This window comes from Monodelphis domestica, chromosome 3 (assembly GCF_027887165.1).
Source record: "Monodelphis domestica isolate mMonDom1 chromosome 3, mMonDom1.pri, whole genome shotgun sequence".
In the NCBI taxonomy this organism is placed as follows: Eukaryota; Metazoa; Chordata; class Mammalia; order Didelphimorphia; family Didelphidae; genus Monodelphis; species Monodelphis domestica.
The window spans coordinates 213775349-213802714 of NC_077229.1; the positions used below are offsets into that span (position 1 = coordinate 213775349).

At 36.4% G+C, this 27366-nt stretch overlaps 1 protein-coding gene across 2 annotated transcripts in view; it reads right to left on the reverse strand.

The window, feature by feature from the left end:
• Window positions 1-21460, reverse strand: part of NUP153 (nucleoporin 153) — a 70518-nt gene extending 49058 nt beyond the window's left edge. For both annotated transcript variants that reach the window (XM_056823477.1, XM_056823476.1), the window contains exon 1: window positions 21187-21460. In XM_056823477.1, the coding sequence (XP_056679455.1) occupies window positions 21187-21306 (120 nt within the window). In that variant the 5' untranslated portion in view covers window positions 21307-21460. The remainder of the gene's footprint in view (window positions 1-21186) is intronic.
• Window positions 21461-27366: the final 5906 nt, after the last annotated feature.

A 27366-nucleotide genomic window follows, 5' to 3' on the forward strand; every position in this document is an offset into this window, starting at 1 on the left:
TTTTGCTTAGGTGCTGTCAACATGTAGCTGAGCCTCATAGACTTAGTCCAAATCCCATAGCCAGTAAATGGCAGAACAAGGATTAAATCTTTTGATTGTATACCTAGTGTTCTTTCCAATATACTATAATTACTTTAAAGATTAAATTTCCAAAAGCCAATCTCCCCCACATATAGTGCATATATAGGAATACCAGTAAGTAACCTTTCCTTTCCACCCCCATAAGAGCCTTAATTTTAAAAGACCAAACAAAAAACAGAGTCGAATTTGGGGAAAGAGTTGTTATACTATTAGTAGATACATAGTAATACCTTAATCTTTTGAAAGAAAATAATTTCTAAGAAATAAGTATACTTCTATCTCACAAACTACATGGTAAGAAGGGTACAGAAAATTAAAGAGGTGATTAAAATGGCATAAAAATGTTATTACAGAGGTAGCTAGGTAGATCAATGGATGGAGAGTCAGGCCTAGGAGGTCCTTCAAATCTGGCCTCAGAAATATCCTACCTGTGCAACCCTGAACAAGTACTCTAAACCCAATTCCCTACCCCTTACGTCTTGGAACTGATATTTAGTATCAATTCCAAGACAGAAAGTAAGGATTAAAAAAAAATAAATTACAATATACCAGAGAGTTCTACTTTCATAAACAATTCTATTGAATTGTTGGGTATTGTTGCATTAATGCTCTTTTAGTGGGATTTAACTTCAGAACTTTTTAAAAATTAATTTTAAAGCAGAACCAGAAGTTAAATTCTGAAAATAGAAATAAAAATGTTGTGGAAAAGACAAGAATTTTAAACAAAATTACAGGTGAGATAGCCATATAAGGAATTCAAGAAACTCTTTTCTGGAACAAGAATTTTGTTACAGTAAGTGATACTTAGAAAAGTAGACCCTAAGTAAGAGTTTGAAAATAATGTTGTTTATAGCGGTATAAATTTACCTGTAAGGAAAAAGAAATAAAAGTAGAGAAGAGGAGCTGAATGTAACCAACAATAAATTTCCAAGGAGAAAATGAGATGCTAATGCCTTATTTTGTTACAGAGGAAAATGAGCAAGAAGTAAATATTGGGTAAGGACAAGTATCTGCAAAAATCTGTGATAAAAGGAGATTAATCAAGACTTCAGCATATGTGAACAGATTAACAGAACAGTTTTCATCTATAATTGAGACCATATTGCTTGCCTAGAAAATTTGGAACCCAAAAATTTTAAAAATAAACATATCTTTAAAGTATTTTAGAAAAAAATTATAAATTCATTCATTTTATGTCTAGGCATCTGTTGCCAATGGTAAATTTCATTCATAAATGTTGTGTTATTGTTGCTTATTTAGACTATCTGGCAAGACTTCTGTAAATTTTATTTTTGCTTCCACTGTTTTCCACTGTTTTATAAGGTGCTGCTGTTTGTAACCTTTTGCATCCCAAACTGGTGTGATCCTAAGCTTCCTGCTCCCTCTATCTAGTATGGAATTTGAGTACCTATTAGCTAAGATGGCTTCTGGACTATTTTGGTCTCTCAATTGTGACAAGTCTCAAATTATAGTTCAACTTTTACAGGACAATAATCAAGGAATCTTTGCCTTTTTCTCCATTTTCCATTACATAATTCCTTTAAATAGCTCAGGATGAAACTATTTTATTGTTTGGTTTCTCATTTACTGACAGAGAAAAAGTCTGGCACAGCCAAGACAAACTATAACCACAACTTGAGAGAAAGAAAGACAGGGGAAAGGTATGGCAGGGATCCTATAGAAGAAAAAGATAATTCCCATTTCCAGGGAAGGAAACAGAAAAACTAAATTGCAATAGAAAAACATACAGAGGTCATATTAGGTAGTATTCCTTTGCCCAAAAATCAAAGCAATGAAGGCTGCCAGGTTCCAACTGTAACTCGGGATATTCTTACGTAAGAAAAATCAGAGAACCATATAATCATAGAATTTAGTATTGGAAAAGACACTCAACGGTCAATTCTAGTCTAACCAAGACCTGAAAAAGAATCCCTTCTACCACACATCGTACAAATGATGATCCAGCCTTTGCTTGGAGACCTCCCAATGAAGAAAAATCAAATACTTTTCAAAACAGTCTGTGGATAAGTTTAATTGTTATGAAGTTTTCTTCTTACTTTAAGGCCTAACTCCATCCCCTTTGCAAACTAATACTGCCTTCTTGAATCAAAGAGAAGCAAATACAATTCTTTCTCCACATTGATAGTCACTCAGGTACTGACATGTAACATGTTCTTCCCTCAAGTTTCTCTTATTGAAGCGAAGCAACTACAGAATTCCTTCCACCAATTTTCATATGTCATAAAACAAAGTCATTCATCATCTTGGTTACCTCCATTTTAGAAAATTCTTTCCAAAACTCAATGCAAAGGACTAAACAAAATGTTCCATATTTGTTGTAACTGGGGCAAAATACAGAAGAATGGTTTTTTTTGGTGGTTGTTTTTGAACCGAACTCTTTTAATGCACCACAAGAATTGTTTTGGGCTATCATGTAATAGTAATAACTAGTATTTTCATAGCTCCTTGAGGTTTACAAAGCACTTTACAAATATTATCTCCTCACTACAAACCTGAGAAGTAGATGCTACTATTAGTAACCAGTTCTGAATACATTTAACTCTACTATTGTCTAGCCCATCTCTTTCTTTTTCACAAGAATAGCATTTGAGAATTTATCAAATACCTTGATACAACACTGAGAGACAGGTGCTACTATTATTAGCATCTAACTCTCACTGTTGTTAATGAGGAACAAATATGAATTTTTTTAAAGTACTTAGCACTGTGTCTGGGGTACAGAATAGGGCACTATTTGAATGCTAGATCTAGAGCATTCCCTTTATTCATTTACTCAATCTTCAAGAAAACATCTTCAAAAAAAGAAGTTTTAGTTTTAGTCTAGTATGTTGGTATTGTATCGTGTACTTGGTCTCTTAAAATGAACCCACAGATAAGATACCCATCTGAAGAACTGCAAAATAATTTAAGAAAGCTAAAATTTAAGGGTATTTCTAACTCCCTGGGAACCATGTGATATGAATTTTAGGAGTGAGGAAACAATAAGATCATTATATCCAACATGAGGGAGTGAAACACCTTTCTATGTATAAAAAAGTTATAAGCTTCACCCCTGGGCCATTGCTTTCTTCATGTACTTGCATCCCAGCTTCTTCCGTGTTCCTCTCTGCTGGTAAGAATTAAAATCCAAGTTACTCCCTCTTGGTAAGAATTAGATCCAAATAACTTTGAAAGCTAGGTGTTAAATTTTAAAAGAAAAGCAAAAGTTGTACATAAGAGATTGAGATCTAGGCAGTCTCTCTCTCTCTCTCTCTCTCTCTCTCTCTCTCTCTCTCTCTCTCTCGGTCCTACTATATATAACCAATGTCCATTTTATTTGATGTTTAATTTAAAATAAAATTCTTCAAAAATTACTTTCTAAATTCTGTTTCTGCCACCTTACAAACGAAAAAATTGTCATTAGATTTCCAGTTCCTTCAGAGTCATTACTATATCATTCAACAAATCAACAAACACCTAGTGCTGGCTAAAGTAAGGCAGTTTCTACCCTCAAAGAGCTTATATTCTATTACCTCTGTGCCAGTGTTGTTATTTCCTGAACCCATTTAGTTCTTTGTTATCTCCAGTTAGTCTACAGATGCCAAGATGACAAATAATTTTTGTTAATGTTCCTGTGATCTTCTCCCAAATACTTTATCCCTCTTTGGCTCCTGGATTTTCTAAGCTAAGTATAACTTCTTCATAATGCTGACTCTGCCACTGCATTCTTTTACCCAATTGTTTATTCTGAATAAATTATTATCTTTCAGAACTATTTCCCTAATCATTGGTTTCATTCCACTAAGGTTCAGTCATATACATGAGTTTAAATTTGTCTATGCTTTAAAAATATCTAGTTTATCTTGATTGTGAGCCATACTTTGTGCATTTCTATTGAAATATGAAGTAAGGAATATTAAATGCTAGCTTCTTTCTTAGATGTTATCTTACATGAACTTCTGGGGTTTTGACTGCTACTCTTCTTTCAACATTGTAGCTACATTTTTATCTGTCTTGGTGATATAGTTTTCTTCTTCCCCATCTTTTTAATGCTGATTTAATTTGTAAGATACATTTGAAAAGGAGTAGAATAAAAAAATAACTGCGATATAAAAACCAAATACTAACAACTATAAAAAATTATTTTAAAATATTTTACAAGAGACCATGCAAATATATGTTTACCAGTACTTTTTAAGGTGCACTCCATTCTTGCCTCGGGAGACCTGCCATTCCCATGGTTTAAAATAGCTATGGTCTAGAAATTCAATTCATATTCTCAAACAGCATCACCTAAACTAACTGGCAGGGGTAGCTAGGTGGTACAGTAGATAAAGAGCCAGGCCTGGGGTCAAAAAGACCTAGGTTCTCCAAATCTGGTGTCTAATACTTCCTAGCTATGTGATTCTGAACAAGTCACTTAACCCCATTTGCTTAGTCCTTGACTTTCTGACAGAGTTGGTTACTAAGATGACAAATAAGGATTTTAAAAAATAAATAAAATTAAAAACATGTTGTTCATTTTGCTCATATGCTTTTTACTTCCAAAAACACTGCTTTTAACTAATAGCTCTGAAGAAAATATTGGCAATTCCTCTGTCTCCATTTTCTCGTTCAGCATTTCATAATCTTTAGGAAGGTTTTCTAATGTTCATTCTGGTTAAAGTACATGTTCATATGATTCATCAGAAATAAGTAGTTTGTCATTCATCTTTGGCACTTTGGCACAGAACCCTTCATAATCTGGTCTCCTGTTTTCAGACTTTCTACAACCTAACTATCCTCATCCCTCACTGTGATTTGGTGACAATTATATACTCCCTCTACCAAATCCAACTTTTGCACAGGCTATCCTCCATACCTGGAATACTCTTTCCCCTGCTCTCCAACCCATAACTTCAAATCACCTACAGTAAGACTATGTTGTATCCTCCATTAGACTAAGTGCCTGGAGAACAGATACTGTGTTTTTGTTGTACTGGCAGTGTTTAGTATAGTATGAAGCATAGAATGAATATTTCCTTTCTTAGGTACAAGAGACTTCTATTGTTAGCAAACATCTAAAAACAAAAAAAGGTAGGACCTTTTATGTACAAAGATATTTAAAGCCACTTTTTGTGGGGGCAAAAAAATGGAAAGTAAGGGAATAACCCATCAATTGGGGAATGGCTGAATAAGAAATAGTATATGATTGTAATGGAATACTATTGTGCTGTAAGAAATGGCAAATGGGAGCTCCAAAAAACTTGGAAAGACTTACACCAATTGATGCAGAATGAAATAAAAAGAAACAGAACAACTTTGGGTACAGTGACAGGAATCTTGTATGATTAACAATTGTATAATAGATTAGCTGTTCTCAGCAATACAATACAATGATCTAAAACAAGCCTAAAGGATTCATGATAAAAAATGGCATCTGCTTCTAGAGAAAAAAACTGATGGAATCCAAATCCAGATCAAAGCAAACCCTTTTTTTTTTGTTTGAGTTTCTTTCCAGAAAAGGAAAAAAATCTTTTACATGACTGCACATGAAAAAACTATGTGAAATGACTTACCATCCTCAACGGGGGAGGAGAGAATTTTTTCTTTTTAAATTATTGGAAATCAGTTTTAATTGGGGAAAAAATAATTTGTTTTAAAAATCTCTATCATTCTTAGAAAACAAATGATCCCTACTCAAAGTATTTAATTCACTCCTCAAGTCTCAACGATTTTTTTCACTCCCAAATGTTCACATTGGTTTATCTCTCCTTCTGCATGGCATTTTTTCACCCTTCAACCTCCTGAATCACAGATCACCTTGGGTCTCAGATCTTTTTTCCCCTGGTTTTAACATTTGTTTATTTAAAATCAAACATTTCATTGCTCTTGATACCCTGATTCCTTTCACTTTCTCTTGTTGGAAGAAAATCTGCCTATACTGAGAGAGGAAAAAAAAAGCAGTCTTAACCAACTCAAAAATACAAACACTAACCTTAATGCAAGTTATTGTAAACTCCAATATCCATTCTTAGTAGGAGATCATCCTTGGTGTTCAAATTTCTTTCTACTAGCACTGTCACCCAGAAGTGCTAGAAAAATGTTTCTGGGTGATTACAACTCCAGAGTTGTTATTTTCCTCACATTAGCACCCCCACACGTAACACTCCAATTACCTCTATCACCACTTAGCACATTGACAACCACACCCCTGGAGTTCCCTCTTCTTTCACAAAGTTCCTCATACTTCTTTGGATTAAGTCACAAAATGATAGAAGTTAAGAGTTAGAAGGGATCTCAAAACTCTAATCCAAGACAAGTATGAGAGAAATTTCCACTAAAATATATCCAATAAAACCTCCAAAGGAAGAAGAACCCACTACTAATTCTCAAGACAAATCAAACTGTTATGAAATGTTTTTTTCCCCCTGACATTAAGTCTAAATTTGCCTCTTTGCAACTGCCATTCATTGCTTCTCTTTCTATTTGGAGTCAAAAGTAAGGAAGTCTACTTACTCCATCAGTCTTTAAAATACTTAAACAGGTATTTTGTTCCCCGCCCTGAGTTTTTCTTCTCTAGGCTAAATAGAACCAATTTCTCTCCAGTTTATCAAAGCTCTTCTTAAATTGTGGTGCCCAGAATTGAACACAATTCTCCAGAGGTGGTCTGACAAAGGGAGAAGTGACAAAGTATAAGCTTTTTTGGTTGCTACAACATGCTTGTAAAATAGCACAGATTTTTTTGGAATTGCTATCTACCTTGTACTTGTAAAGTTCATTTTTGTATCCATGTGCAAAAAAAAATATTTCTACTGTGTTTCATTTTATTATATTCAGAACAATGTTCTAGCTGAGGGATTCTTAATCTTTCTTATGTCATGGATCCATCTGGTAGTCTTGGAATCTATGGATTCCTCAAAATGTTTCTAAGTGCATAAAATAAAATACAAAGGTTTACAAAGAAAAACAATCATAATGAATTAAGAGTTATCAATGTTAAAAAAAAAAGGTTCAAAGACCCCAGATTAAGAACTCCTTATTAACTCTATAAAACAGTATATATATATATCAGCTTCTCTTCAAGCTTTGTTATTTGCAAATGTGATCACATCTATGCCTTTTATCCAGTCACTGACAAAAATGTGAAACAGAACTTTATGAACTATGTGAAACAGAATTTATGAACTACTATTGCAATAGCTATACCTCTCCCAGCACCCACTCATCCACCCTTCCCAACTGACAATGCATCTAACATCATTTTTGTTTGTTTTTTTGAGCCTGGCCATCCAATCAGTTCTAGTACTTATGAAACTGAATCCTCTACCCAATCCTCTTTCAGATTCAGTCCTTTCTTCGTTGTTCCTTTAGCGTCAAATATTCCTCAATTTCTCATTCACAAATTTAATCTTTGGTCTTCTTCACCATTGCAAAGCTTTCCAAATCATTTTAAAACTGCCCCTCAAACTTTCTTCTTAAGTCAAGTGTAGAGTTGGTACCTGAAGCCAAAGCAGGAGAAAAGAAGAAAACTAGGCATAGGCATTCTATAAGAATTATCCACTACCACCACCACCATCACCACATCTCTGACCCCAACAGCTGTCAGAGGACAAATCTTTCAACTTTTTTCCCTTCTGAGATAACAATAAAAGTCTTCTGAAAGATAAGGGAAAGAAGTCCTAACTACTTAGAACAGGAAAGTGAGAAGATTTAAAAAAAAAGGTATATGGTACCGAAGCTAAAAAGTTCCACCTCTCTCTTTAGATTACAAGAAAATGATGAAGTAAAAGCCCAAAATGACAAGATTATTTTAGAATTTAAATACTCTTGGGGAATGTTGAGAGTAGCTGAGCATACATGAGAATCAATTTTTGGTTTGAAGTCTTCTCTGTTAGACCAATCATCTGTTATTATGACAATGTACTTATATGTATCTATATTGCACTCAACCTATACTGTATTTATCTAGATAAACATTTTGTAACAACTACTTCTAAGGAAAACAATGATTACAGATTTCTGAAATAAGCACTCAAGAATCTTGAAAGCAAAGTGTCTTACTAAATTAATGCTACTTCACCATGGCATTGCTTCATTTTCTGTTGTCCTAATATCCATAGCACGGTCTCCCATTCACCCTTTCCCTCAAAAAAACTCCAGAAATGCAAGCTGTTTAACAGAAGCATAATGAACTTAAGCAATTTTTCTGTCAGATGAATTACTTTACACTGACCAAAAAAAGGGCAGAAAGGGATAGCTGAAGAAATAATTCAAAGAAAAGAGGAATACACTAAAGGAAATAGAAATAAAAGAATGTCAGTCTCAAATAAGTTTCACCACAGAGGTAATGAATAGTTGCCCAATAAAGGTATATAAGGCATAAAGTTCCAAAATAAGACAAATTTTCAATAGATGTGCAAAATTTCAGATTTCCTAAGCAATTAAAGTCAGAAGACCAAGAAATGTAATAAAAAAAACTAGTCATGGTATTGGCCTTAAAAAATATGTACTGAAGTTATTAAAATGAAGCTTATTTTAGGTAATGATATAATAATCCTAAGTAGGAATTAATATTTTAAAAATTCAGAAATTTTCTCTGTTCAAGTGATGACTGCTCCTTCCAAAGGCTAAAGTAAAGGGACCAATAAATTGGAAATATAGACCAACAAGTGTTTATTACTAAACCCTTACTAGCTTTAGCTTTAGTACATGAGGAGATTCAAGAGGGATGAGGACCAACATGTGAACTACTAGCTTCAAAGAAATTCTTACTAAGTGATCTAAAAGTTCAAGACCTTAAGCCCAGGTTACAAGGTATGGTGGTATACAGTAGAGCAGCTACAGTGCTGAATATGGAATCAAGAAAAGAAAACCTTGGATCAAATCTTGCTCTTGAAATTTTTTAACTGTATGGCTGTAAGCAAGTCTTAACATAAGCCTCAGTTTCCTCATTTGTAAAAAAATATTACCTACTGTACCTGCCTCACAGGACTTCTGTTCAAAGGAGACTGAATGTAAAATCCTTTACAAACTTTAAATGCCAGTTATTATTAGTCTTAAAAATTAAAGAATTCCAATATATAACCTAGATTCAAATCACATTAAGTAGCACCTTATTAGTGTATATAGATTTGATATAGGTAGTGAATATAATTAACAAATGCTTACAAACTAATTGTCATATAGTATTTTAAGATTTACTAATGTTTTCCTTACAAAAATCCAGTAATACTGTAATAAACATACAAGGCTTTATAGTCACATAACTAGGAAATTTCTAAATTGAAACTCAAGTTCAGATATTCTTATTCCCAATTCACTGGTTTTTTCTTCTTTTTTTTGCTCATCAGTCTAAAACAATTCCATTCAATAACTATTTAATAATTAAGTACTTACTAAAAATCAAAGAGCCTAGTGCCAGAGAAACACATATGAACAAAACATAAATGGTGCCCTCAAGAAGCTTAAAATCTAGCAAGGAATAAGACGGAGAACACATTATAAAAGTTATAAAATAAAAATAACAGCCTAAGTAGTGACAAAGTACTAAAAGAGTGTCCAGGAAAAGAGGGAATTCTTGGGAAATTAGATATGATAATCATCAATGAGTAAATCTATCTCAAATAAAAATATGTGAATAATTTTCATTTCCTTATCAGGATTTACTAGATGCCTCTAACATAAAGCACAACACTGAATTTTTATTTCATTTCTTAAATTATCTTTACTGTTTGAAATGGTTTAAATTCTAGTGATTTTCAAAAGTATATCTAAGTTGTCAAAAGGAGTTTGAGATTAAGAACTTATTGGAGATTCTCAACGAAAACTACATTTTGGGTAAAATTTTAATATCTTAATTTTTAAAATATTCACCAGCATGGAGTTGTGAATTGATCCAACCATTCTGGAGGGCAATTTGGAACTATGCCCAAAGGGCGATAAAAGAATGTCTGCCCTTTGATCCAGCCATAGCACTGCTGGGCTTGTACCCCAAAGAGATAATGGACAAAAAGACTTGTACAAAAATATTCATAGCTGCGCTCTTTGTGGTGGCCAAAAATTGGAAAACAAGGGGATGCCCTTCAATTGGGGAATGGCTGAACAAATTGTGGTATATGTTGGTGATGGAATACTATTGTGCTAAAAGGAATAATAAAGTAGAGGAATTCCATGGAGACTGAAACAACCTCCAGGAAGTGATGCAGAGCGAAAGGAGTAGAACCAGGAAAACATTATACACAGAGACTGATACATTGTGGTACAATGGAAGGTGATGGACTTCTCCATTAGTATCAATGCAATTTCCCTGAACAATCTGCAGGGATCTAAAAAATACTACCCACAAGCAGAGGATAAACTGTGGGAGTAAAAACACAAATGAAAAGCAACTGCTTTACTACAGGGTTGGAGGAGATAAGACTGAGGAGAGACTCTAAATGAACACTATAATGCAAATTCCAACAACAGGGAAATAGGGAGTCAAGAACACATGTGATAACCAGTGGAATCATGCGTCTGCTATGGGAGAGGGAAAGGCGGGGGGGGGGGGGGGGGGGGGGGGGGGGGGAAGATCTTTGTTTCCAGTGAATAATGTATGAAAACGACCAAATAAAATAATGTTTAAAAAAAAATATTCACCAGCAGCCATTTTTCTAGAAATGGAATTACCTTTCCACTAAAATGTCAACATTTAGCTCTTCCTTCTTGATGCTACTTAATAAAATGAATAATTATTTCAAGATAGTCAATTAGTTTTTATATAAAATGCAAGAATTTTATACTTAAACCAAGGTAATAGATTTTAAATGTAGAATATATATTAAGGGATTTGTTTTGAAGTATTTTTTGTTTTAATTTGCTTGATGGAGGAAGTAAAGAAGTTGTTTCTTGAAAAATAAATAATTTTTAAAAAGTAATTTTTTTAAATAATTAAGGACAATTTTAAAAGAATGAAACAAAAAACTCCCTAATCTGTTATGTTTTACTGTGGTCCTACTTTCCTTTACATATTCATCTAAGACTAGTATCAACTTTAAATAAGAAATAAAAAAAAATCACTGTTTCTTACTCTTAATTGTTGCCCAATTTATAAACCTTGGTGTAAGTAGATACTATTCTCAGTTTCTCCAATATCTAAAAACAAAGTTTACTCTGTCCATCATCAGTTATCTCCTCTTGGTTTCCTCCTACTTAAGAAAAGCCTTCTGTTCCTTTGATTTGATCTACACAAAATAGCGTTTTTTATTTTTTTTTGGTGCACACAATTTCTTTTTTTCAAATCATTTCATTTATTCAGCCAATCTGTTATATCAAATACTAGTTCTGGGGCAGTATGTCCTGGACTTCACTGCTGCTCTAATTTCTTTCTACTCTTCTTACTGCCTTTGTCTCCACAGGTCTGTAGACTACCTGCTCCCTTTGTTTCCTCTTGTCTTTTCTGAAAAAGCCTTGTCTTCTCACTACCTAAACTTTAAATATACTCCATTCTTTACCTAGATCACCTTTTTGAAGTTCCCTTATGTCAAGAACTTTTAATCACAACCCTTTCTTCCCCAATACATGCCTTCCCTCATATCTACTGCAAAGACTATACTTACCAAAAGGAAAAGGATTAAAAAAAAGTTTGAATTTTCTCAACATCTATATTTACAGAATGATGGCCTATATTAGTACTCAAAAGGTAATCTGTTAAAGTATCTAAGCCTTTAAAAATAAATTCCAAAACAAATACTAAATCTTTGAGAGCCGAGCCAGCAGTCTCTCAGAGGGAAGGGTCCTTCTGTCTAGAGTGTGGCAATTCAGTCAAATAAATGATGAGAGGCACTGAATGCTCAACCCAGTGTCAGGCATCACACAGTGCTCTGCCATGGCACAGAGGTTGGCTTATTTTATAGATTCAGTGAGTACATACTTTTCTGGTACACAATCATTGTTCAACATACATGTTTCCACAGAACCTAAGAACAGATGCAAAACCTAAGGAGATAGTCAAGAAACACTGTTGCTACAACAGAGATGGAGATAAATGACATGAGTAGGGTAATTTGGGGGTTAGTCCCTCCTGACCTAAAGGATGACCAGTTAGGAGAATCATTGTTACTTTTGGTCAGCTTTCACAATCAATCACAATTACTTAGGAGATGGGTAACAAAACATTTCATAGCTAGGTAAAGGGTTAGAAGGTAATTTAAGACAGACAAGAATTGGAATTTTCCTCAATTTCCAAGTTGTATATATTTCTTATGCTTGATTCAGGCACCTGGCAAGGTTGCTTGGTTGTTATGTAACAAATCAATGGAGTGTGTCCTGTAGACCTGGGCTTGAAGGTGATTGATGTTTCTTGGCTTGCCTGGCTTGTAATGGAAGTGAATGTAACTCTGTGGAGAGGGAAAGGGGGGGGAGGGGGTAATAATCTTTAGGTTTTAATTCTATGAATGTAATCTTTTAGGGTGATAATCTGAGGAGATTAATGTGGGATATATGTGTGTTAACCCTATAAGCATCTACTCTCATATTATTTCTCCTGTATTGAGGAGAGAACAATAATCATAACAATTCCATTAATAGGGTGAAGTCACACAGAAGGGGGTTCAGTGGATGCCTTATTTTCTGGGGGCTGCTTTGCAGTCTCCATTTCCCCAGACTGTGACTTTGTCAGACAGCAGGGGTGTGATGGTTCTCCAAACTAAATAGTCAGAATTCCCCACATCATTCTAATCTGCAGATCATTTCTATTTTTTAAATATATATTCAAAAACAGTATATGCCATGACCATTCTCAAAATGCTTTTTGTATCATTTTCATCTTGAAAAGTAACCACTAAAAAAATACTTAAGTATTTTGGAATTTCACCCAGTTGTTGCACATACACACATATATATAATACATACTGAATTTATAATTTTAGTGTGTCCTTCACAGTAATCCCTTCCATAATAAGGAGGTAATCTCCAAAAGTGGCTGTGGTCAAAAAAAAAAAATCAATCATCCTCTTGAGGTTCATGGTAAGCTTTCCCCAAATTAGCTAAATTAGTATTCCAACAACAGACACACCCAATTAGAACCAGGTCTTTCTACCTTGGATGAGGCAGCAGAGTAGACTAGTGAAAGATATATATTTATAAACTCCAATCCTAGAATAGTATTTGCCAAGTGGAAGACTTGCTCTTGAATTCTCCACTTTAAAACTCCACACAACCACTGCTTTAAGAGAAACAAAATCAGAATATACAACTAACTTGTAGGAATATTTAGAAAATAATCCAAAAATTTCATCTGCTTCATACAACATCTTTTTTTGATAAGGAAGTCAAATTTGGCCAAAGTTTAAATACTAAAAAAAAGTCTGATTTCATATCAACTTCTTGCAATTTGTCCCTCAGTAACCACTGACACCAATTCATAAAGCATTGTGCTAGATGTACAAAATATTGTACATCTAGCAAAGACAAACCAATTACTACCCAAGAAACCTAGAGATTAATTTATTTCACTATTATATAAATATATAAAACTATTTCACTCAGAAAAGTGATGGGTTGGTCTATTTTGCTTAATTAGAATTGAAAAGTTTTTATTTTCCCAAACCTCACACAGTGCCTTCATAAAATTTTAACTTTTCCTATTGGAGAAGATTCAGAAAATAAAATTTATCTACTAAAGTTTTATAATACACCAATTTTGGTTACATAAGCCAGAATAAAAGTAATAGTAATTCCTGCCACTTCCAGACACTCTACCATCTTAACTGCTTGACTTTTTTTAGTGAAATATGTGAGATCCTAAAATCACAAAATATGGGAAGAAAGAAAAATCTTCCAGAACAAGATATTCCAATTGCAGTAGCAAGAAACCTTTAAAACACACTCCTTAGGAAGGACAATAACTCAAATTTCACCCCTTTACTACCAGGAAATAGTGTTTCTTGCCTCCATGTTCCTGTAGGGGTTCTTGTTTTGCTGTACTATAAATTCATATTTACTTTCTCTTTAAGTAGCAATAGGTTAAAAGATATGGATAGAGAAAAACATGGGTAGTTTTTATGAATAGCAGGAATGTTCCATCAGCATCCAAGAAATGTTAAAAGAACTCAAAGACAACACCACTCCCTGCCCTAAAAGGAATTTATGAGAGGATGTGGTGAAGAGTAAATCAGAATGGGCAGGTATGAATGGGCTGCAATATGCATCAATGGAACAACAATATCAATGAGATCACGTGATGTACTGGAGCTATCATTAAATAGCTTGGTACTCTGGCACCCATAGTGATAACCACTCTTCTGAGTTTGGATCCTTTGGGGCCTGGCAGTTTGCACGAAAAGGACCTTAGAAAAAAAGGGGAAAGGACCACACAAGTCACAAGAACTTCTGAGAGGAAAAACATTACCACTGTTTAAACTGAAGTGACCAAAAGTTAAGAGTGGACAAAGTGTCCAGCAACTTACACCCAAGCCACTGTTCAACTCTTAATTCTAAAATGTGAGTTACTATGTCCAGCTCATTAATGCATCAAGACAGTCCCTAGGAATTTCAATTTAATCAGATTTAATATATAGAATAATAATATGCAAATCCAGTGAAGAAAAAATACCAATTGACTGTTATCATATGGTTTAAAGACAGAAAATTACAAGTAGTTAAAAATAATATTCTCTGCTATAATAAGGCTGTGCCTACTAAACATAAAAACAATATTCACTGAATAGGGAAATGGGTAACAAGTGATAACATGTATACAATCCAGTGGAATTGCTTGTTTGCTCTGGGAGGGGGGAGGGAAAGAAAATGAATCATGAAACCATGGAAAAATATTTTTAAATAAATAAATATTTTAAAATAATATTCACTGGACTAAACTAATAGGACAAATGAAAAAAGAGTAACATATTCTTTAATTGGACAGAATTCACTCCACACTCCATGGCTGCAAACCTTCAACACACTTATTGAACTTCCCTAGAAATCCCCAAACCCCCAAACCTAACGTTCCTAGCAAAATTTCATCACTGAGTAAAAAATTCCATAAATCGTGCCATGTCATGAAGCATCTTGCTATTCATGATGATTCAGCAGCAGCTGCCATACATTCCCAGTTGCCAGCAGTTGTATTGTGCAGGTACTTCACAAATCCACAAACTTCCAACAAGAACTAAATCAGTTACAGACATCTTCATGTGTTCTAAATTTAAGGTAAAACTGACATTTAAAAGTTGAAATGCTCATTCAATACATACATGATCTTTTTTCAATCATTATTCATAATTTACATGAAGTAACACTTACAACTTAGTAACAATTTAAAGAGGGAAGGGAAACAAATTTTTCATTGTTCATTTTCCACAGTCCATGAGATTTAAGGTAGGAACTTTCATTTTCTTTTCTTTATTTCTTTCTTTTAAATTAAAACACTTACCTTCTGTCTTTTTTGTTTGTTTGAAACCAGAAAAGCAGCAAGGGCTAGGCAATGGACTTGAGTAATTTGCCCAGTGCCATACAGGTAGGAAGGGTCTGAGGCTAGACATGAACCTAGGTCCTTCTCAAATCCAGGCCTGGCACTACATTCACTGTGCTCCCTAGCTGCCCTCTTCCATTAAATGTTAATATTAAGGCAACAATATGTTTTCTTCTCTTTAAAATTGACTAATGATATCATCTTTCTTTTCAGAAAACTTTTTTTTTAATATAGTCTCACAAACCTCAAGGAATATTTTTTAAACCCTTATCTTCTATATTAATATCGATTCTAGGACAGAGGAATAGTAAGGGCTAGGCAACCGGGCTTAAGTGCTGCCTTGCCCAAGGTCACAAAGGTAGGAAGTATATAAGGCCAAATTCAAACCCATGTTTGAAACCAGGATGGAGCTCTATCCACTGTGCTAAACCTAGCTGTCCCATAAAACACCTTTTTTTCCCCCCAAGTAACTATTACAAAGCAGGATGGCAAATTAACATTTTATGAATGAGAACAGAAGAAATCACTCAGGTAAATAACTTGGGTCACTAAAATAAAGCTATTAAGTGGCTTCTGTAGGATATGAATTCAAGTCTTGATTCCAACCCAGGTCTCTTTCACATACTCAGATTGCCTCTACATTCAAAACCTCAGGGGAAAAAAGGGGGGGGGGGGGGTATGTGTGAAATACATGGAACATTTTATATGGCAGTTCACTTAATTATATCTGTAAATATGCGTTAGTACATGTATCCCTTCCACATATGGGGGTAGGAGAGCAGGGGCTAAGGCACTCCATCTGAAAAAAAATCGCTACAAAAATTTTTGGCCCGCCTTTATACCAAGAAAACTTAAATTTTGGAGTGTTTTACAGTACCTTGTATGCATCTATTAAGTCACTAAACTTTTAAAGATATTTCCACATTTCTATCCTTTTGTGTCTTCTGCTGGTTTTTGCTTTCTTTTCACAAATTTTTAACTTCTTTACTTATTTTAACTTTCAAAGATAAATTGTGTACATTTATGGTATTAAGAGATAAAATATTTGGATATTATACAATACATGTATTTTGTGCATTTGAGTTTCTAATCTTTTTGTGTCATCTGCTGGCCTTTATGGGTTTTCTACAGCTTCTAAAAACTCCCCCCCCCCAAATCCCATTTAATTTCTTACGCCAACCAAAGATATATCAAAACAGAGATGGGGGAAAGTCATGACGTATGCCTTTCCTTTTGACAATACTAATCTTTCAGTCAAAATCTGGTTTCAAAATGAGGTCGTATTCATACATTAGAAAGACTATTGGATCTGGTATCATAGAACCTGGATTGGAAACACATCTGCCACTTACCACCTATGTGACTTTGAACAAATCACTAAACCACTCTAAACTCATCTCCATTGGAGTAGAGATCCTAATTGTTCCTTCTAGCTATAAACCTACCTTTATAATCCTTCAAAAAGGCTATGTATGCTTTCCAAATTGATCTGTCCCAAAACAGTTTGGTACATGCATATTTGTTATGGTAATGGAATCCTATGAATTTTGGTTTTCATTTAAAAGTCCTGAAAGTAAGGTTTTTGACCCAGAAATTCCGTTAATAGGTATTATCTTAAGGTTAAGTTAAAAGAAAGGAAAAGATGTTTTATGTAGATTAGACTATTAACAAGAACACTATTTATACCAGCAAAAGTTGGGAAAAAATCATGTGCCCAATGACTGGGAAACAAACTGTAGTATATATGGATATATTCGAATATCAGCATGACAAATTTACATATTCAAAGACATAAGAGTTGATTTTTTTAAAACCCCATAAGAATCAATATACTAAGGGGGCAGTTTGGTAGTTCAGTGGATTGAAAGCCAGGCCTAGAGATAGGAGGTCATAGGTTCAAATCTGGCCTCAGAGACTTCCTAGCCATGTGATCCCTGGGCAAGTCACTTAACCCTCATGGCCTAGCCCATACCACTCTTGTACCTTGGAATCAATACAAAGTACTGATTCTAAAGTGGAAGGTAAGGGTTAAAAAAAGCAATAGCAAAATACTCACTGACTACAACCATGAAAATAAAAATAACAACACTGAAGAGCAAGAAAACTCAGGGTTAATATAATGGATATAATTGGGACTATTTGACACAATAAAGGAACTTTTCTTTTTTAACAAATAGTAAATAACAAAAGTGAACAATAGTAACATATAATCACAATTTTTGTGCTATTTTACTTAACTATCTTGGCATATTAGAGATATATAAATATGTTGGGCTTTGCCAATTTTAAGACAATTTACCAACTTAAAAAAACCTTTGCCTTTAGTGTGGTACAGCAGAGGTGACAAAAACAATGCCCACCACAACACTCAGATTTAAAATATAATTCCCTATCTGATTTTAGTGTGTTCATATGTTAATTTGAAAAGAAATCTAGTCAAGATGGGACCCTAAGGGTCCCTTATGTAGAGTTTAGAGTTCTATTTCTCCAGTAAAAGTTTAATATTAATACAGATTAGTGAACAAATATTCTGTTACTATAAAGCATCTTTATCAGTACCACTGTTTTATTTTGTCCATTCAACACACCTTCTGATCAAAATACAATCCAAGTATTCCTCTCCTATAAAAGGGGACTATAAAAGGGGAGACTAAAACTCAATTTCAGAGATTTGTTTAAGTTCATTCATACTGAGTCAGAGGCCTCGTAAGTGGGGATTAAAATTCAGAATCCCTGACCAAGCACATTGGTTTTCCAAAAGCTTTTTGGCAATCATTTTCTATAAATGCCTAAGAGGAAAAAACTGGAGGAATAAGAAATTCCAAGACTTGTGACTATTTAATTAGAAAGAAGCAATAATAATTAGAAATACAAAAGTTAATTTCTATAGCTTTTCTGATAAGTTATGAAACATAATTTTAATATTCCAAGTCTTTTGAGAAGCAGAATAGTATATAGCACTGGACATTAGCAAGCACTAGGCCAGCAAGTCAGTATCTGAACTTAAGTTTCCTCTTCTGTAAAATAGAAAAAAATCTACTATATCACTTTCTAGTACTATCATAGGATTTTGAGAAAAGTGAAGATGTATGTTTATAATGCAAATTAGTTGCTTTGAAAACTTTAAAGCAATTCTATAAATACCAAATTTTTAAAAACCTGGAATAATGCAATTGAATACATAGATCTGATCATTTCAACAATTGGTACTGATACCAGAAATCCTTTAAAATACCATATGGTTAACAGCTAGCATATTAAATAATGATTTACTAAATCAAGTTAATTAACTTCCTCTTGGGCAAAAAAAAAAAAGAATTTTTATCTTGTAACTTTTTATGACTGAAATGTCATTTCTAAGATAGATACCTTAACATTTTTCTTTTACAAAGGTTACCTAATATTGGCAACTGTACACATAGTGGTTGATTATTTGTCCTCTAACACCAAAATGGCCAAGTACCTAATCTTCTAGAATGTCCCCAACAAAATGAAAACCAAAAATACCGGAAATCTAAACCTCGTGCCTGGATCACCTTTGGAGAACTGCCAACCCCAATCTCCAAAAAGAGAAGGCAGAGGAAAGGCCCAACCCATACAGGCCACATATAAAAAGAGGGATTTTCAAAATGTACTCACTGCCACTACGACTATAAATCTTCCACCATGACCAAACCCACATCCACCCTCTTGTGAGATCTAAGCTCAACTTTTAAAGAATGAGGACAGAAATACAAAGAAAGCAAACATGAAACTGGAACTTCCTAAAGTCATGGAGCTAGAAAGAGCCACCCTTACAACCAAATTTATTCAGTCCCTTCCTCCACTTCCTTCTCAATCCCAGGACAAAAGATATTAAGTCTGAAAAAAGTTCACATTTCACCCTAATATCCCTCCTCTCCCACACATACTATTCTTCCCTCACTCTACATTCCCCCCCAAAAAGGAAAAGGGAAGTCTGCAAATACAATTATTAACTACTCCTTTATTCGCCCAGAAAATCTCAGATTGAAGTAGGTATGAGGAGACAGTGTGACAGATAGTAGTCCTAACACATGTGCATCTCATCATTAGCCTGCTGAGCTAGTCCCATCCCCAGCTCTAGAGGTCTCTAGATGTGTAATATGTGGGGGAAGAAGTGCATGAGTACTAGGGGGATGTAAATGGGTATAAAGGAAGTAGCATGTGTGTGAAGTGGAAGATGTGGGTATGCACGTGTAAAGAAAGACAGGTGTGGAAGGGGAAATATGAATGTTACGGAGATGTAGTATAAGTGATGGACGGAGGAAAGAAGGGGGGAAGGAGGGGAAAGAGGGGAAGGAGGGGAAGGAGGGGAAAGAGGGGAAGGAAGGGAAGGAAGGGAAGGAAGGGAAGGAAGGGAAGGAAGGAAGGAAGGAAGGAAGGAAGGAAGGAAGGAAGGAAGGAAGGAAGGAAGGAAGGAAGGAAGGAAGGAAGGAAGGAAGGAAGGAAGGAAGGAAGACATGAGTGAGGATGAGTGTAGGGGAGAGAAGTGTTTAAGGGAAGATAAGTAAAAGAAGAAAGTGGTTGGGAGTATGTTTGGTAAATTCATGTATGTTATATATCTTGGGGAAGACAGAGGTGTGTTGGGAAAGATGAGGGTACCTATGTGGTCAATTGTGGAAGACAGAAGAATGTTGGGGAATAGGGGCGCAGTGTGGCAACCTGAAGAAGACATAAATGTTATGGTTTAGATGGGGCACAATGGGGGAGGATGTACTAGAAGACAGAAGTGTACTAGGGAAGTGGGGAGCAGAAGGTGTGTTGGGGAAGACAAAATATTTTGGGGAAGAGGGAGGCATGTTTAGAGGTATGTGCTGTGGAAAACAGAAGTGTCCTGGTTAAGGGGGAAGTATAGAGGTGGTGTATTTGTGTGTGGGAGAATGAAATGTATTGGAATATCTAAGTGTAGAGTGGGCTGTGTATTAGGGAAGACAGATGTATCCTGGGAAAGAGGAAAGGGGGAGAGTTATATGTTGTATAGAAGTGTATTAGAAAAGTGGATGGGGGGTGGTGGTGGAAATGACATTAATGTCCTGGGAAAGAGGTGTTGTGAAAGACAAGTGTATTAGGGAATGAGGGGGATTTGAAGTTGTGTGTTGGGTAAGACAGAAGTGTCCCAAGAATGAGGTGGCACAGTTGGGGGAGGGGGTTGGGGAATACAGAATTGTACTATGGAAATGAAGGGGGTGTTTAGTAGATAAGTGCCCCAAAGAAAAGGGAATAGAAAGAGAGTTATATGTTGTGGAAGGCAGAAGTGTACTATGGAAAAAGGGGAAGGTGGGAAGGTTGTGTGTTCCTAAAGAAGAGTGGCCTGGGAAAGAGGGGGATGGGGGAACACAATGGGAGGTGCGTTAGGTGGATAAGCGTGGATGCTACGGTGGTCTGAGCATATGTAGAGAAGGTGTGTGTGAGAGGAAGTGAACGCTGTGTGACGAAGGGGAGTGTAAGAATGTGTTGGAAATGGCGTTGGTGGGAGCGGTGTGTGAGTCCTGGGTGATGGGGGGGCAGCGGTTTGGGGGGGGGCAAGGATGGGGGCGATCAACAGGAGTGTCCAGTCTGGGTCAGCGGCCCCTCTCCCCAGTCCGGTGTTCCACTAGGCCGCGACCGCTCGGCGGCCCAGGCCCGGCCTGCCCCGAACCCTTCCTTACCTGCTGTTGCTGCTGTTGCTGCTGCTGCCGGCCCCGCGGATAGGGCTTGGTCGGGCCTTGGTGGCAGCGCCGCGTCCGGATCTTGCCGCCGCCGCCCCCTCCTCCAGCTCCCGAGGCCATGGCGGAGCCTCGGCCGCTTCCCGCTCCGGGGCGGGGAAGGGAAGGAGGGAGGGCGGGGAGGGGCGGGAGAGGCGGCGGCGGCGGCGGCGGCCTCAGCGGCCCCCCCACCCCCCGGCCCCGGCCCAAGAGCCCGCCCGGCTCGCTCGCCGGGGCACGGGCACCAGAGGGAGCGCGAGGCCCGGCCGGCGAGGGGCGAGAGAGAGAGGGCGCGCGCAGGAGGTGGAGGGAGGTGGAAGAGAAGGGAGGGGGGAGGGAGGAAGAGGAGGAGAAGGAGGGGGGAAGGAGGAGGAGGAGGAGGAGGAGGAGGAGAAGGGGCGGCGGCGCCTGCTCCGGGCCCCGCAGCCCGCCTGCCTGCCCGCCCGCCCGCCTGCGGGCACCCGCCTCTGTGCGTGTCACGGTCTCTATGGAGATCTCCGGGGGGGAAGCCGGCGCGCGCGCGGGCACCCGAGTCTCGCGCTGCTCCCGGCGCCGCTAGGGCCTAACGCGACCACCGGGCGGTGATCCTTCCGCTGCTCCCGCTGCCCCGGCTGCTGACGCTTGCGCCACCCGCCCACCCCTCCCCCCCACGCCTGGCGCCCTCTCCGCCGTCTCCGCCACTGCCTTCGTCGTATTAGTCCTCTCAGCCGCCGTCGTCGCTGCCGCCGCTGCCGCTTTTGCTCCTATTGCTGCAGCAGCGACTGCCGCCGTCGCGAGCCAACGTGGCGTCACTTTCCCGCGCCAAACTCGGCGCATCATCGATCTGCGCCCAAACCGAGGGGCGGGGTGAGTGAAAAAGGAAAGAAGGTTGAACAAGCCCGCGCAGGGCGCAGGACTGACGGGAAATAGAGTTCGGCGGAGGAACGCTGTGCCGGAAAGTGGAAAGGAAAGGAGGCTGGGCTTATTGGGAAAAAATAAGGCTCCACCTTCCTATGTTCGCCATGTGCCTTGGTCTCAGCAGAAATTTGCACGTGCTTTTTAACGTAGCTCTGGCCGGGTCTTCCCTCCCTACTAGAGTTTAACTCTCTGCCCCCTAGGGAACAAAGGCGTGTATTTCTCCATCTCATTACTGCCTGTGGCCGCCCCATTTTGGGGCCTTTGGCTGAAGGGCGGTAGAAAAAAGCTATCCCTGGGTTTGCAGTTAGAAACCGGCTTCTGATACTCTTTAGTACGGTAAACCTTCCCACTTTGGCCTCATTTATAAAATGAAAGGGATAAGTTTTTCCAGTCGTTTTTTGTTTGTTTTCTTGGGGGGGTAGGGGGTGAATTCTTCTTGTAATCTTCCTAAACTTATAAGTTTGCGGACTCCCATGTTATAAATACCATTGGACTAGATAGTCTCTTCCAGCTTGATAGCAAATTTTCATCAAGATCACTTTTGAATTTACTAGATATTTACTAATAGTTGGCAACTTATTTATTGCATTTTGGGTAGGCAGTCAGATGTTAATTACTGGAGTTCAATTTAAGTCTCTAAAGCATTTCTATGTGATTCAATAGGTAACCAACTAATTTTAGAGTTCCCAGTTTAACATTCATCTAAATAACCAGGCAAGTCAAAGTAGCACCTGCATTAATGCTCATAGGAAGAAGCTAATTTTCAGTGTCACACGTGGAATCACCACAGGAAAGTTGGACAAAATTGAAAAGTGAACGGTTTATGTTTAGTGCTAACCTAGGACTCTCTGCTGCCTTCTTTCTGGAGTGTATGTAATCCAGTGTCCTTAGGAATTTAAAAGCTTTTCTGTTATCCCCAGCCAGGTTTATTCTCCCCACCCCCATTACTAAAACTCTATCAAACCCCTAAAATACTTCCTCCTCTTCTTATCACACAACAAAATTCCTACTCCAAACATCTTACATGTTAGACAATGATATGAAGTAATTCTATAACTCAAATTTACTTGATGAAATGTGAGGAGAAATACAATTTTTGAAAGGAGCAAATTTTTATCATTTTCTGGAAGAAGGAAAATAACTGACACTGTGCAAGGATTTTTTTAATGGAGCAATGCAGAAAATTTTTAAGTGAAAGAAATAATGTGATTTGAGAATCCCAAGGAAGTTACTTCCTCAGTCAATGAATTTTCTTCATCGATTGATTTCTTGAAGTTATGCAATACAAAGTACTAAGGAGAGATAATATCTTTAGGCCCTGGTTTTTTCTTTGTGAGTATTAGTAAAGACAAATGCAAATAGAGGTAAATTTTGTGGGGTAGGGGAGGAAAACAACTTCTTATTTCAAAAACAATTTTCTATGAAATAATAGGCAACATCATCTTTCAGATTGGTTTTTGTGAGCTAATCTGATCTCTAATCGCCATTTGCAATGTTGTTTTAATGGGAAAATGAATTCTTAACACCAAAGAACTGATTTAAAAATTTGTGGAACAAACTCAATAAGTTGGAGACTGTCTACAGTGAGAATTTGTTGTAAAAAGTTGTCATAAAGAAAAAAGAAAAAAAAAAGAAATATTGGAAGTACCATGTTAAATTTGAAATGTACTTAAAAAACAAGCTGTGTATGGGAAATTTTCAGTTTTATATGCAGTCTTCTTTTTCCATTCTTTGTATAAGGGAATAATTATATCATTGGTGTTCATCAAATTCATAGCAAAATAAAAGAAAAAGTTTTTTAGAAGTTGACAACGATGAATAAATAGTTTGCTATCTTTCTATTAAATTATTTACATTTTTGAGGTGAAATTAATTTAGTTTATAACTAAAGAAAAATTCATTTATTTAACACTAAGAGTAGCAGCATAACTAATGGTTTTCAGACATACACTTTTTCTGTTTAGTATCAAAATCACATGGCAGTAGAAGGAAATAAAATTGTAAGTGTGTTACTGAAATAGTATCCAGTTACATTGTCAACTAAATAGTCTTTTGTGGACTGGTCTGGGAATCTGACCACAGTCTGTAACATTGTTTCTAAGGGGAAATGTTAGGAGTTTCAACTCAGAACTCCAGGCCTTGGGAAAATATTCCTATCTCTGCTGATAAAGGATTCAAATATTTAGATACTGGGAAAATCCAGCCCCATAATATTTGGCATAGGATCCCTTAGTTGTGTACAAGCTAGGATAGGGGATGAACCACTCATTTGGTAGCAGGAAAATATTCTCCATTGAGACTACCATATGTAAGGAATATGATATGATGTTTTTCTTTCTCTTTTTTTTTTAGTCAAAGACTCACTAATCTATCATAGGAGTCAGCAAACTTTCAGTCAGTAAATATTTTGGGCTTTATAGGCTAACAGGTGAAATTGAGTATGTTACATAGGTATTTCATAAGAGAGAAAACAAAATTCCATAGTTTTTGTTGAAATTCAAATTATCATAGGCAATAAGTATTTATTAAGCTTCTGCTCAGTGCCAAGCACTGTGCTAAGCCTTGGGGATATGAGGCAAAAGATAGTCCCTGCCGTAAAGGGCTTCATCTTCTGAGGGAGACAACAGATACAAACTATATACAAAATAGTTAACAGTGGGAAGCCACTAGAATAAAGAGGCATTAGGAGAAGCTTCATGCAGAAGATCAGGTTTTAGCTGGGAATTAAAGGAAATGAGGAAATCAGGAGATAGAGATGAGAAGGAAGAACATTCTAGGCATAAGGGACAGGAAAAATCCCCAGAGTCAAGAGAACCCTGAAATGTTTTGTTTGTGAGCAAAGAGGCCAGTGACACTGGATGGTAGGATACATGTTGGGAAGTAAGGTAGAAGACTAAAAAGGTAGGAGACCAGGTTATGAAGGACTTTGAATGCCAAATACAGCATTTTGTATTTGGTCCCAAAGGCTTTAGGGAACTACTGGAGATTATTGGGGGGGGGTGGGGGCGGGTGATATGGCTAGCTGTGCTTTAGGAGAATCTCTTTTGTGGCTGGAGGATGGATTGTTGTGGAGAGAGACTTGAGGCAGGCAATTGCAGAGGCAGGCAATTGCAGTAGTCTAGGCATGATGTGATGCTTCTAGAGTGGTGGCAGTGACAGAGGAAAGAAGGAGGGAACATATTGGAGAGATGTTACAAGGGTAAAATTGACAGGCCTAGGCAACAGATTTGATATAGGAGTGGAGAGATAAGGAGTAGAGGAGGACATCTAAATTGCAAGTTTGAAGGACTGAAAGGATGATATTGCCTTCTGTAGTAATAGAGAAATTTAGGAGTGAGGAGGGTTTAGGAAGAAAGATGAGTTCAATTTTGAATATGTATGATAATTGAAAAATTTTCTAAAATAAAAGTCTAATAAGAAGAATGGAATTCTATTTTGGAGGGATAGCATTTATTTTATTTGGAGTTTATAATGTTCCCTATTATAAAAATTAATTATAAATGTTCATTTGTTAATGCTGCTCTATAATGAGATTTTATTTATTTCATCTTTGAAAATGTCTTTCACACAGACAGGTACTACCAGATAGGTACTACAAAAGAGTGACATTAATCCATAGGTACATGATTTGATTGAGCATATTCATCACTTGGAAGACATTTAGAGAATTTTATTATGTCATTATATTGCAAAATAATCACTTCTATTTGAAGGTTAGGTGGAAACTCCCCAATTGCTCAGTGAAATGGATTTTTTAAATATGGAAATTTCTTTTGTAATTGTACTAAGGTCTGAAAAACACATTAGAACTGTAGTTTTAAGTAGGGAAAATATAACTGCTGCATTTTTGTGTAGAAATAGAGATCTCTTTTTGTCTTAACTTTTGACGTAACAGGAAATGTATTAAAGAGCTTGACATTACTTATAATTCAAAAAATATCAATTTGTCATCAAATTGACTTTAAAACAATGTTTCACCTGTTTTTGCCTTGTAATTTTAGTTTGAATTGATTAATAAATTTTATAAAGTCTGTAGCAAAAGCTAATTTCCTAAGCCTTTCCGTGCTCTATGATAATGATTGAAAGTAGTTCTCATAAAGAAATATTTCAATTTCAGTCTTTTGTTCAAAAAAATTATAATAAAACTTTTTCTTCTTCCCCACTTCATTTCATGTTTTGACATGTATGCACTGGTAAGTTGTTTTTTTTTTAATGTTGCCATATGGTATGGTACTGGAAACACTGTTGAGGAGTAAATACCACAGCAATTAGTACACTGAAAAGTACAAAGCAATGAGAACACCAGTCTCTTTTGTAACTATTCAGTTCTGCAGTTGTAGCATAAAAGCATCCACAGGCAGTATGTCAACAAATGAGCATGATTGTATTCCATTACAGCTTTATTTTGAAATGTAAAAGCTATTCTTAACTAACAAGCTGTTTAAAAAGAGGTCCTGGTTTTGGCTTGTGGGTTATAGTTTACTGACTCCTCATCTGTAATATAACCAATAGAAATTAAATACAGAAAAGAATTGCAAATTATTAAGTTATATGAGAGAATACTATGAATCACTGAGAAGTGAAACAACCCTGAGGTTGTTTCCACCTCACATCAGCAAAGATGATAATAGTCAATATAAGAAAGCTTATGGAAAGATAGATACACTAGTGTATTTTTGATGGTATATTGTAAATTGGTACAGCCATTTTGGAAGCCAATTTGGAATTTTGTAAATCAAGTGCCTAAAATGTCCATACATTTTGAACCAGAGGCTCTGTTACTAGGCTAATTCCCCAAGACAGCTACTGATAAAAAGAAAGTTCCTATCTAGATGACAAAAATATGTATAGTAATATTTTTATGATAGAAGAGAATTAGAAATAAATTAGATGCACATTGATTGGGGAATAATTATATGAATGATGGTACCTGAATGTAATGGAATATCAAAATACTTTAAGAAATGATGATTGTGATAAATACAAAGATGCGTGGAAAGATCTACATGAAATGATGAAAGGTGAAGGAAGCAGAACCAAAAAAACAATATACATAATGATTATAGCTATGTAAAATCAAAAGTGAACAGTTATTTTTAAAATGAAATGGAATACAACACAAATAAAAAATGTATCATTATCTTAAGTAAGGAAAGAAAGGAAAGCATAGTGAGATAGAATCAAGAATAGTGTTCATAGCCTGCCTCTGATACTAGTTGTATGAGCATAGGTAAATCATTTAGCCTA